Source organism: Rhinolophus sinicus, chromosome 2, assembly GCF_057876585.1.
Source record: "Rhinolophus sinicus isolate RSI-liver-muscle chromosome 2, RSI-T2T, whole genome shotgun sequence".
NCBI lineage: Eukaryota > Metazoa > Chordata > Mammalia > Chiroptera > Rhinolophidae > Rhinolophus > Rhinolophus sinicus.
This window is the reverse complement of record NC_142502.1, coordinates 140873395-140886795: the sequence shown is the minus strand read 5'-3', so window position 1 is coordinate 140886795 and position 13401 is coordinate 140873395. Positions and strand designations below refer to the sequence as shown.

The window sequence follows — 13401 nt, the reverse complement described above, 5'->3', positions numbered from 1 at the left end:
AGGCTCTCCTGCCTTCCCACCCAGGAAGTATCAGTGGAAGCCTACTGGGGAACCGGAACTTCCACCCCAATCCTAGTAAGGAAGAGCACCCCCTAGGGTGTCAATAGAGGCCCAGTGGGAAACCGGAACTTCTACCCCCACCTAGTAATAACACGGGAGTGCCCCCTGGACCTCCTCAAGCCCCTGCCAGGACAGAAGCCAGTTAAACAGGTTTATCATACCAAGAACCAGGAAGATCTCAAACTAAACGGGGGGAAAAACAACAACAATAGATGCCAATATTGAGATAACAGAGATGACAGAATTATCAAGCTATGATTTTAAAGCAGTTATAACAAACAAAAAAAAGTGTAAATCAGCAATTACAAACATGCTTAAACCAAAGGAACAAATAGAAAGCCTCAGCAAAAAAAATAGGACGTTTCATCAAAGAAACAGAAAACCTAAAGAACCAAACAGAAAGAGACAGAAGAAAAAAAATCGGGGGGGAGAGGGGTGGGAGAAGAGGGTAAGGGGGATCAAATATATGGTGATGGAAGGAGAACTGACTCTGGGTGGTGAACACACAATGGGATTTATAGAGGATGTAATACAGAATTGTACACCTGAAATCTATGTAACTTTACTAACAATTGTCACCCCAATAAACATTAAAAAAAAAAAAAAGAAGAACCCAGTGCTGACTCATAATAATAAAAAAAAAATCAGTGAACTGAAAGGTAAAACAATAGCAATTACCCAATATGAACAAAAGACCAAACAGATTTTACAAAACGAACAAAATAAATATGCATGAGTCCATACTGATATAGATAAATGACTGAGTAAATAAATAAATGTGGGAGAAGAGACAAATCTGTTTTGCAGAAGAATTCCAAATAATTCATGTTGAAACTCCACCCTAAAGGAGGGAAAACACAAATCCCTACTCCTTAAGTTGGGCTGCGCATAATGACTTTCTTTCAGAGTACAGTACAGAAAGCGGGGGAAAGAGCAACTTTGCGGTGGTGAAACCTGATAAACACTACCTGGGCCTGGTGATCAACATCAGCACCCACAGGGAAAGTCATGATCACACTACACACCCATGACATGATGTGATTAAAATGGCACTTCAGCTCTGTTATTTTCCTCCAAAATGACAACCCAGTCTAATCCTGTGAAAAACATCCAGACAAATTCCAACAGAGGCCACCCTACAAAATATCTGACCAGTATACCCCAAAACTGTCAGAGTTATCAATAATAAGGAAGGTTTGAGAAACTGTTACAACCAAGGAGAGCTAAAGGACACAAAAATTAACTAGGATGTGGTCTTATGGACGGAATCCTGAATAGAAAAAGATATTAGTTAAAAACAAAGGGAATGTATGTAAACTATGCACATTAGTTAATAATAATGTATCAATACTGGTTCATTGATTGGCAAATGTACCACACTAACATAAGATGCTAATAATGGGAAGCTAGTTGGGGGAGTATATGGAACTCTCTGCACTATCATCTCAATTTTTTTGTAAATCTAAAACTTCTAAAGAATAAAGTCTTAAAAAATAAAAAGCAAAGAACAGAACCTCAGGGAAATGCACAACTATAACAAAAGATTTAACATTCATGTGATCAGAGTTTCCAGAAGGAAAACAGAAAAGGGAAGCGACTGAAAAAGTACTTGAAGATATAGTGGCTGAAAATCTTCCCAAATTTTGCAGAAAACATATACCTATAAACTCAAACAACTGAGCAAATCCCAAACAGAATGAACCTAAAGAAATCCACACCACGATACATCATAACCAAACTTCTGAAAATAAAGACAAACAAAAATACAGAAAGCAGTCAGAGAAAAATGACACATTACCTATATGGAGAAAAACAATTTGAATTGGTCGGTATCTCATCAGAAATCACGGAGGCCAGAAAACAGTGGCACATTTTGAAAGAAAAGAATTGTTGTCTAGAATCCCACACCCAGCAAAAATATCCCTTAGGAATGAAGGGGAAATTAAGACATTCTCAGATAAAAGGAAACTGATGGAATTTGTCACCAGCAGACCTACCCTAAAAGAATGGCTGAAAAAAGTTCTCTAAACAAAAAGGAAATGATAATAAAAGGAAATCTTGGCACGTCATGAAGGAAGAACACAGTAAGAAAAAATGTGGGTAAATAAAACAGACTTTCTTTCTCCTACTGAAAGTTCCAAATCAAGTTTTACAGTGGAAGCAAAAATTATAGCTCTGTCTGATGTGGCCCTAAATGTATGTATAACAAATATTTAAAATAATTATAACTGGGGAGGGTTAGGGAGGGAAAGGTGGGTAAGATTTCTATACTTCATTTGATTTGGTAAAATAACACCACCAATAAATTATACACATACACTATATATGCGAATCATATTAATTCGAATAGTACTTAAAAGTTATACCAAAAAAATGGCCAACAAGCATATGAAAAGATCCCCAATAGCACTAATCATCAGGGAAATGCAAATTAAAACTACAATGAGATACCACCTCATACCCGTTAGGATAGCCATTATTAGAAAAAATAAAACAGAAAATAAGTGCTGATGAGAATGCAGAGATACTGGAACTCTTGTGCACTGCTGGTAGGGATGTAACATGGTACAGTCACTACGGAAAACAATATGGAGATTCCTCAAAAAATTAAACATAGAATTACCATGTTATTCAGCAATCCCATTACTTGATATCTACCTAAAAGCATCAAAAACAGGATCTCAAAGAGACAGTTGCACACCCATGTTCACAGCAAGAGGTAATTCAAGCCAGGTGGTAGAAGCAACTGAAATGTCCATCAATGGATGAATGCCTCAAGAAAATGTGGTATATACACACAATGGTATATGACTTAACTTTAAAAAAGAATGTTGTCATATTTTCTGACATAAATGAACGTTGAAGATATAAAAAGTGAAATAAACCAGTCATAGAAGGACAAATATGGTATGATTCCACTTACATGAGGTATAAAAAAATAGCCAAACTCATAGAAGCAGAAAGTAGAATGGTGGTTGCCAGGAGCTGAAAGGAGGGGAAAATGGTGATTTACTCTAGACAAATAAGTCCTAGAGATCTGCTGTACAACACTACGCCTAGAATTCACAATACTGTGCACTTAGAAATGGTTAAGATGGTAAATTTTAAGTTACAAATTTTGACAACAAAAAATTATTTTTAAAATTTATGATAGAATTAAAATGAAATTTAAAAAGTGAAATAAAACTTTAAATATTGACTTAGAAACATAAAAAGAAATCTTCAAAATTGAAATAATATTTGCTTAGTTGAGGATCTATGAAACATAGCCAAATGAGTTAAAAAAAAATGCCCACACAAAACCTGCACACAGATGTTTATAGCTGATTTACTAATAATTACTAAAACTTGGAAGCAACCAAGATATCCTTCAGTAGATTAATGGATAAATAAACTGTGATACATCCTTACAAAGAAATATTATTCAGCTTTAAAAAGAAATGAGCTATCAAGCCATGAAAAGACATCAAAGAATCTTAAAGCCATATTATTAAGTGAAAGCAGCCAATCTGAAAAGACTACATACTGAATGACTCCAACTATATGACATTTTGGAAAAGGCAAAACTATGGCGACAGTTAAAAAAAGAAAAATCTGTGGTTGCTAGGGGTTGGGGTTAGGGAGAGCTGAATAGGTAGAGCACCAGGGATATTTAAGGCAGTGAAATGACTCCTTATAATACTATAATGGTATTTGTTAAAACTACATTTGTCAAAATACTACATCTGTCCAAACCCAAAGAATGCACAATGTCATAGTGAACGCTAATGCAAACTGTGGACTCTACGCGATAACGATTTGTCAGTGTAAGTTCATTGGTTGTAACAAATGGACCACTCTGGTGCTAGGTGCTGATAGTAAGAGAGACTGGGCATGTGGGGGGCCTGGGGTATACAGGGCTCTGTACTTTGTGTTTAATTTTGCTGTGAACTTAAAACCACTCTAATAATTTAAGTCTTTTTTTTAAAAACCATACAAAGAGATACACTCAAAAACACTACAAATAAATCAAAATGGAATTCTGAATAAAGTTCAAGTAACCACAAGAAGACAGGAAAAAGATAAGAGATATGAGAAATAGTGAGAACGAAAAGAAAACAAAAAATAAAATAGGAGATTTAAGGCTTAACTTATTGGGCCTAACAAATAACTACATTAAATGTAAATGGTCTTAAATACACCAGTTTATGCAACAAACATTGACAGAGTGTATTAAAAATACAATCCACCTACTTGCTGCCTGTAAGAACTCCCTTGAAAATAAAACAATAGAGGCAGGTTGAAAGTAAAAGGATAGGAAGACGTACACCATGCAAACTTGAATCGCCCCCAAAACAGGAGTGGCTATATTAGTATCAGGTAAAGTAGACTTCAGAACAAAGAAAATTACCAAAGACAGGGAGGAACACTATAGTGTACTGACCAAAGGGTCAATCCACCCAGAACACAACAAGCCTAAATTTATATGCACCAAATAACAGAGCTGTACAACATGTGAAGCAGAACATGACAGAATTGAAAGAGAAGACAAACTGTGATTATATGTGGAGATTTCAACACCACCTCTCAACAACTGATAGAACAACTAGATAAAAATCAGCAAGGACATAGAAGAAAATAACACCACAAACCAATAGGATCTCATCAACATTTATTGAACACTTCACCTAACAACATAAATCACATTCTTTTCGAGTGCTCATAAAACATATACCAAGATAGGCCATAAAACAAACCTTAATTAATTTAAAAGAAGTGAAATCATATGAAGTGTGTTCTCCAACCACAATGGAGTCAAACTAGAAACTAATAACGGAAAGATAAAAAACTGCCAAACAATTCTAAATTAAACAACATACCTCCAAATATCCCATGGGTCAAGAGGAAGTCTCAAGGGAAATAAAAAAAAATACATTATAACTGAATGAAAAATGAAAATACACATATCAAAATAAAGCAGTGTCAAGAGGGAAATTTATAGCACTAAACGTATAAAATGAAAAAGGGGGAAGTCTCAAATCAGTAATCTAAACTTCTACTTCAAGTACCTAGGGAAAGAAGAGCAAAATAAACCCAAAGGAAGTAGACAGAAAGAAATAAGTATGAGATAAAAAAAAATCAATAAAGCTGAAAATGGAAAAATATAGAAAATCAATGAAACACAAAGACAGTTCTTTGAAAACATCGATAAAATTGGCGAACTTCTAATACGACTGACATAGAAAAAAAGAGAAGATACAAATTACCAACATCAGGAATAAAACGGGCTACACACAAACCTTGCACAGATCAAAGGATAATAAGAGCATTATTATTAGAGTCACTAACAATTAACTCCACATGCATAAATTCGACAACTTAAAGAAATGGACCAACGCCTCAAAAAAAAAACAATCACAACTCACCCAATATGCAACAGATAATCTGAATAGCCTTATAATTATTAAGGAAACTGAATTTGTAACTTAATAACTTTGAAAAAAGGAATAGCCAGGCCCAGATGGTTTTATTGGAAAATTCTACCAAACACTTAAAAAATAAATACCTATTCAACAAAATCTTCTCCAGAAAACAGACGAGGAGGGAACATATCCCAACCCATGTTATGAAGCCAGAATTATGCTGATACCAAAACCAGAAAAGACAGTTAAAAAACAAACAAACAAAACTATAGACCATTATCTCTCATGATTATAGATGCAAAAATCTTTACCAAAATATTACCAAATAAAATTCAATAATATATAAAAATACTTATAGACCATGACCAAGTAGGAATTATTGCTGGCATGCAAAACTGGTTCTCTATTTGAAAAGCAGTCACTATAATCTACCATAGTAAGGCTAACAAAGAAAAATCTCACAATCGTAGAAAAACAAGGAAGTCAAACAAAAGGAGTCAACAAATCTAAGGAAGGGAGGCAAAGGGAAATTCCAAGATAAGACTGTAAATTAAGACTAGAGAACAACCAACCCAGATTCCATCATGTCAGAAGACTGACAGAGATTTCTTCAAGATGATAAAATAGACGGAATACTAAATGTGCTTTAAAGTTTTAAAACAATGATTTCTACAAGCTGGGAAGAGTTTGGGATTAAATTGCTGAAAAGTACACAGAAAACTAAAACAAAACAAAACCCCCCAAAACAAAAAAAATCACACAATTATTAATTCCAGTGAAAAGAGAGTTATGTAAGAAAGGAACAGTAATTATAGTCCACTAGGAGATTCAGCAGAAATAATGTTTTCTTACATAATAATGTAAAAACTAATACTAAGATAACTAATATAACTGCCAAAACTTACGGCTGCTTTGGAAGAATGAGAGATGAGAATAATGCAAGTATTTGGAGAAAAGGACATGCAGGAGATGAAAGAGCTACATTTTTACTTTCTATATAACATAATGCCTAAAATGGAAAAAAAATCAAAAATTAGCATTATCAGCATGTTATTTAGAAATACATAAAATGAATCAACTAAAAGTTTTCGCCTTGGGACCTTGAAATGACACAGGAGGACCCCTTGGGGAATGCTTGATGTTTTTATAACAAGCTTAGTTCATCTATTTAAGTATTTAAGTTTTGAAAAAATATAAACTAAATTAAAAACAAAACAAAACCCTGACAGCTAATACATGCCTGGGCCAGAACTTGAACCCATGTAATTTAATTCCTAATTGGGTCCATTAACTTGCGAGCTCCTAAGGGGCCTGTGTCTTCTTATTTCCTCTACTCCAACGCCCGCCTCGCACAAAGTAAGCCCTCCAACATGTTTCTGAATGAGTGGGAGAAAGTTCAAGAATGGAATTACTTTCCTAACACCGGAAAATGAATGAGAAGGGCATTCCAGGCAGAGGAAATAGCAGAAGCAAAGATAGGAAATGGAGTGTGAAAAGATGAGCAAGGAAGGGGCACCCAGGTGGGAAGAATCAGAAAAAGAAGCATCCGGAAAATGCACGAAGTGAATGAAGGGAAACAGGGCGAGCGCAGTCATTTAGAGCTGTATGGCAGGAGAGTGGGAGGACACTGGCAATCTGAGGACAGATCCTCGGGCCCTGACTATACGTATATGAGCCTCAGGGTTGGGGTTTTGTTTTGCAATGATAACAGCAACTTATTTCCATCAACAGTGCCTCCCAATTATTTTCAGCTTTCTCAAATCCAAAGTTCTACCAGGCTCCTCAATTCTGAGTTCTTCTTTCAGTAACTCAACTACTTACTCTGAGCCATAGAAAGGGCAAACCCACAAGAGGCAGGCAGAGGCAAGGAATCTCTACAGTGCCACAGTCACCCACTTTTTAGACCCCTTTCTGCTCTTTACAAAGGAATCATCACCTCTTGATGAACACAGGCATCTGTTATTACCATTATTCATATATTCATTTCATCCAAAGTTTATTAAGTATTTATGTCAAGCAGGGCGCTGGAATACCAAGTTTCTGATTTTAAATAACTTACTTTCTGATAGCAGAATTACTTATAAAATAACAAGATAAGCAATACAATTGGCATAAAGAAAAGCACTGCGGAAACACAATGGATGACAAGACTATTTGAATTTTTTTACGTGAGGTGAGAGTAAGAAGCAACTGTAACAAACTCATATGCATAACCCTTGCTGCATGATGCTTGAATCATCATAGTTGTTTCTCTTGTAAATCTACTCACGAACTTCAAGACATCGTATTATCTAATCCATAAATAGTTTAGCACTTATCTCTAAGAGATAGGGACCCTTTCTTTAATTATAGTACAAATCTGAATCTTGAAAACTGAGTAAGTTCTTAAGATGTGAGGTACAATTAACATAATAAAACGCACAGATCTTAAGGTGTTCAACTGAGTTCTGACAATTGTGTAGCCCTGTGTAACCACTACGCAAAACAGAACGTTTGTATGGCCCAGAAATTTCCCACATGCCTTTCTTTTTAATTTCCCACACCCAGATAAACATTTCTTATTTCTATTATCAAAGTTATTTTTGCTTTTTCTTGGACTCTTATAAATGGAATCACAGAGTATATATCAGTAGGAGGTTTCTAGCCCAAAAAAAGGGAAAAACATTTCAGGTGGAAAAAAAACTACATGAACAAAATAAAAACGTGTGGAAAGATATGTCCACAGAATGCTGAAGAGCTCAAGAGGGTTGAAAACTGGGATTGGTAGACAGCATTAGAAGAGCCTCGTGGGAAACCTAGGGTTTCTGGATCAATTTCCATAGTTAATTCTGGGAACCAAGTTGTGAAATAAACTATTCCCAATGCCCCAAACGATTTCTATAACCTAAAAATTGGTCAGTTCTCTCAAGATGCTCCCTTCTTCTCAACCCTCCATCTGAGAGTGACCAAGGCAGAAGCAGAGTCTTACACCCCATGTTCACCCCATCTTGTGCAGAGGCCATCCTGCCATCTCAGGGGAGGGAACCAGCCCCCTTTGGTTTTCTTATGAGGGCACAGTCTCTCCCCTGGCCCATTTTAAATAAGCAGTCTCCAGACTGAGGAGCAGCCTTACCATTATCTGGATTTCTCTCTTGCACACCTGGAGATCATGCTCATTGTTGACAAACATGCGTTTCAAGGCACATTTCACTCCATTGCTTGTCCTCACCAGAAACACGATAGCAAATCCACCTGTGAGAAAAACAAACATACAAACTATTTTGAGGCATCTTCAAAACGTCACTCAGAGGCTATGGTGGCTACAGGTTGCTGTGGTTACTGTTGATGGCACTGATGCCATTGGCAGCTAGTCCTGGTGCTGCTCTGACTTAGAAGGCGCTCTCAGATTCTCAGGACTCAGAGGTGTGGCTCGGTGCGACTGGGTGGCAAGAATTAGAGAAATTTCTCCTGAACACCTATCTCAGGAGAAAGGAACAGTAATTATCTTCCAAAGAACCTACAAATAAACAGAGGAACAAAAAGACAAGAGAAAAAAAATACTACATTCCAACCACTGTCCTAGGCACTTTGTGCTCTTGTTTAATTCTAACTACCATGTTTTCCCGAAAATAAGACCCAGCCGGACCATCAGCTCTAATGCGTCTTTTGGAGCAAAAATTAATATAAAACCAGGTATTATATTATAATATTATATTATATTATACCCGGTCTTACATTACATTAAAATAAGACCGGATCTTATATTAATTTTTGCTCCAAAAGACGCATTAGAGCTGATGGTCTGGCTAGGTCTTATTTTCAGGGAAACACAGTACCATCCTGTGAGGCTAGGTGTTATTTTTCCTTTTAAGGCAATAACTACTAGCTGGAGCATTCTTAAATGCTTTGAATTTGTTACCCCTTAGCGTTCCCCAAATCCTTAGAACCCCTAGCCTTGACCTCACTCCCTAAACCTTGCACGAGGTGTTCGGTGTGACGGTTGCTGCAAAGCTGTCAAAATTGAAGGTTTGGGGATAAGCAGCAGTTATACTGGCCACTTAGTCCATCTGCCTTCTTCATAATTTAGCTTGAACTATCCTGTGCATTGACACTGCATAGCAAAAAAAGAGAAAGTTACTGGGTTACTCTTTGCACAAAGGTGATCACTACCTGGACGAAAGTGAACCCCGAGGGAAGCCATCAGTACGGAGCTTGAGTTGAGGTTACAGCACAGTGTTGGGGCTGGCAGCCACACGCAAAATTGACAGCGAGCAATGCAGTGATTATAGAGACCTCAGGCCTGAGCTACGACTTGGGTCCTGACGGCCCCTCTAGTTCCTCTGAGACCCAGTGGCACTTCCATACCTGTCTATTGATGTTTCTGGCATTTCCTGCTGTATCTTTACAACAATTATTCCTTTTCAAGTCAGTTTGAGTAAGTTTCTGTTCCTTACAACCAAAGAGAGCTTTAATCATAAAGCACTGTTGCATGTTTTCATAAAATACACACAGAAGTCTGTATTAAAAAAATTGTAATGGACTCAAATATTCCACTGTGTATTTTGATAATAATTTACCAGAGACTGCATGTTTGTATATTTCCTATCACTATGTTGTTGTTCTTCAGTATTTAGATAAACACTAAAATGTACCATATAATCTTTCATTTCAATGGTCATCTCTCTAATCTTTGTACTTCAATAACATTTTCCATTTTCTTGTAATACTTTAAAGTATACTTACACTGCTCAACTGTCCATTGTAATTCTAGAATTTTGAGTATCTACCAAAAAAAATTTTTTAAACCCTCGCATGCATTCACAAATAGAGGTCTTATTACCAAAAAGAAGAAAAAATGAATTCCAAGATGCACATTTTTTACATTTTAATTTTCAGGATATCTGAAATTTTCTTGTAATAAATATATACATTGAATGAAGTACTATTTGTCTTCCTTTTCCCCCCAAAAAGGCTATTAAATTCATGATGTGTCTTATACTCAAGTAGAACTGGGGAAAATGATAGTATAAATTATAAAATGTCTATGTATGTTTATAACTGTTTTGTAAACAGTCCAAGTGGGTATTCATTTTATAGATCCTTTGAATTTTAAAAATCACAGAACTACAGACTTTGCACCAATAGTGCTTCTAGAGAGCACGTAAGTCCAAGCACTTTGCTTTATGGGTGGAGGAACCTAGTGAGGCGTAGGAGTCCATGGCTAGTTATGGGCAGAACCTGGAACAGTGTCACTCTCCTGATGGCCCCAAAAATGTTCTTTCCACTTCATTTATCTTGGAGAAAACTGTGCAATGCCTCTGACAGTGCTGATACTGTTGCAGAACAAAAGCTGGGAGAACAAAAGTTGGGAATGGCTATTTCCTACAGTTCTGTGATTCATGGCACCACTCAAGGATAAGGCTGTGCTTTCAGAAGCAGGCTGATGATGCAGCAATCGGAGATAGCTGCCACCAGATGGGAGCAGTGTAGTTTTCTTTACCAGGAAGCAAGATGACCCTTGGAGCCAGAACTGAAGAAATGATGCCTACTGCACGATCTACGCAAGCACAACTGGTTGAGAAGAGCCAGCCCGGCTTCTCCAAGTCTACGACCATCATACATCTAAAGACAAAGCAATGAACCATGATGCTTAACACAGAGAGAACCACGTTATTAAGCATCTATGCCCAGACAAGAGCTTATTTGCAGGTGAAGAGCATTTAAATCAGTGTTCCTTGAACATGAGATCAAAATCAAAGCCTGATAGAATTTGTCAATTTAAAAATGTTGGCCGCGGGAGGCCAGTTTGCTCAGCTGGTTAGAGCGTAGTGCTCATAACACCCAGGTCACCGGTTCAATTCCCACATGGGCCAGTGAGCTGCACCCTCCACAACTAGACTGAAAACAACAACTTGACTTGGAGCTGAGATGCGCCCTCCACAACTAGATTGAAAAAAAAAAAAAAAAAGACGACTTGACTTGGAGCTGATGGATCCTGGAAAAACACACTGTTCCCCAATATTCCCCAATAAAAATTAAAAAAAAAGGTTGCCCACTATCACTACGGAGTTGACCAAATGGAGATGCAAATTACTAGGTTAGAAGGTAGACGGGAGATAGCACCACTCAAGATAACTTCTCCAGCACAGGTTCGCCACGTGGATCAGGGTAAAAGGATTCTCAGCCACAGCTAAACAGAGTCCAGGCTATTACAGAAGAAGGCAGCTGTAAGACTGTCAAGAGAGACGCTCATTTCCGATTGAGTTACATCCCGAGAGCTTGATTAAACGTAGAAATCTAAAGCTGAGTTGGGGATGGTTTGGACATAGGTAAGAAAAACTAACATTCTGTAGACCTTTGCCAGTCTCTCTGCCTACTGTCATTTTTTGAAACATTGAGCTAATCTCCATGATTTTACTGGAATGCACTTTTTTTGGCAACCCATGATTTACTGAATCACAAAGGGAAAAGGATCTGATCCATTATGTGAGGTAAGCAAGAGAAATAGGCAAGATAACTGTTGGCCTTTTAAATATGTAGGAATGTTTTGTTTTGTTTTACTTCCACAAAGAAACATGTTTTCTTCCACTTTCCCTAAAATATTGGTCTAACTTTCTCCTCCTAATTTTTGATGATGTGGATGGGTACTTATCACTCACTATGAGTTTAGAGATTTCGTTTGTTTGGTTGCCCTCTGTATAGTCATCCCCTAGAGTAGTGCCTAACATATCATGGGCACTTGACAATCAATTAACTTTCCTCTTAATGTTACTACAGAGAATACAAAGGCTACGGAGAACGGTGAAGACTGTGGGAAACTAAACTGTATGGCCCACATAAAAGAACAGCTACCACACAACTCCAGATCATTGTTGCTTTGTAGGAATATGAGCCCAGTTTTGTCAGATCTGCTAATTTCTAAAGATAAACTGGAAACCCAACACTTTAGGTGAAATCTCCAGATTTGAACATTGGCAACCAGTCACATTTTTAAATTAACCCTGGTCAGATTGCCACTGCAGAGGCTAAAGAAAACACACCTGAGAGGCTTTAGAGAGTCTCTGAGCCTATAGCTTTCTACCTCGGATCTAGTCTAACTCTGTCCTTTTACTGATGGCCAGAGAAGGGAAGCAATACAACACAGCCAGTGTCACACAAAGTTAAAAGATGACTTCAAATAAAATCACACACACACACACACAGAGGGTGCCCAAAAAATGTATACACATTTTAAGAAAGGGAAAAAAATGTATTAAAAATTGTAATACTCAATACATACTGATAACAAAAGATGAATGCAAGTCACGCATACACATTGTTTTGGCACCCTCGGTATATATAATATATATAAACTCATACGTTAGTTATCACAGTTCTTTCCTTTCTTCACTGAAGATGAGTTTATGAAATATTCCCCTCCCACTCCCAACCAGCATTTGTATGTGACTTTATACTTTTTTAAAGGCATTTCAAAATAAATGATTTCATTTATAGTTCCACAGTAACTGAATGAGGTAGGTGAGCTACCTACCTACTGTCCCCTTTTCCCAATAGGAAAAGAGAGGTACAGAGATTAAGGTCCTTTCACAAGAACCCATAGAGCTAGTCAGTGGTAGAGCTCAGACCAGGTCCCTCATCCTTTTTTTTTGGTTGTCCATGGTTTATTGAAACTATTACAGTACAGCAGGAAGATTCAAACAGCACCACACGGTGTTTCGAAATTCATCCCACCTGGAGGCTGAGTGACCTGCAAGTTGGACAGACTGCCGAAGTCTACGAGCTTCAGCGTTTCCTCATGTCCGGATCTAGCTCACTGATTCCTGACCCCGGGCTGAGACCTCAGCAACAGAATTCTCTCTCCTTTCTCTCTCCTCTTCCTGCAGCTTGACAGAAATAGCTCTCGCGGGGCCGCTCCGAATCCGCTTCATCAGATGTGTGACACAGCCTGTCTCTTGTTGCA

At 37.5% G+C, this 13401-nt stretch overlaps 1 protein-coding gene across 11 annotated transcripts in view; it reads right to left on the bottom strand.

Moving 5' to 3' along the window:
* Positions 1–13401, bottom strand: part of AAK1 (AP2 associated kinase 1) — a 157672-nt gene that overhangs the window by 77061 nt on the left and 67210 nt on the right. For all 11 annotated transcript variants that reach the window (XM_074332105.2, XM_074332106.2, XM_019718454.3 and 8 more), the window contains one exon: positions 8575–8693. In XM_074332105.2, coding sequence (XP_074188206.2) covers positions 8575–8693 — 119 coding nt within the window. The remainder of the gene's footprint in view (positions 1–8574; positions 8694–13401) is intronic.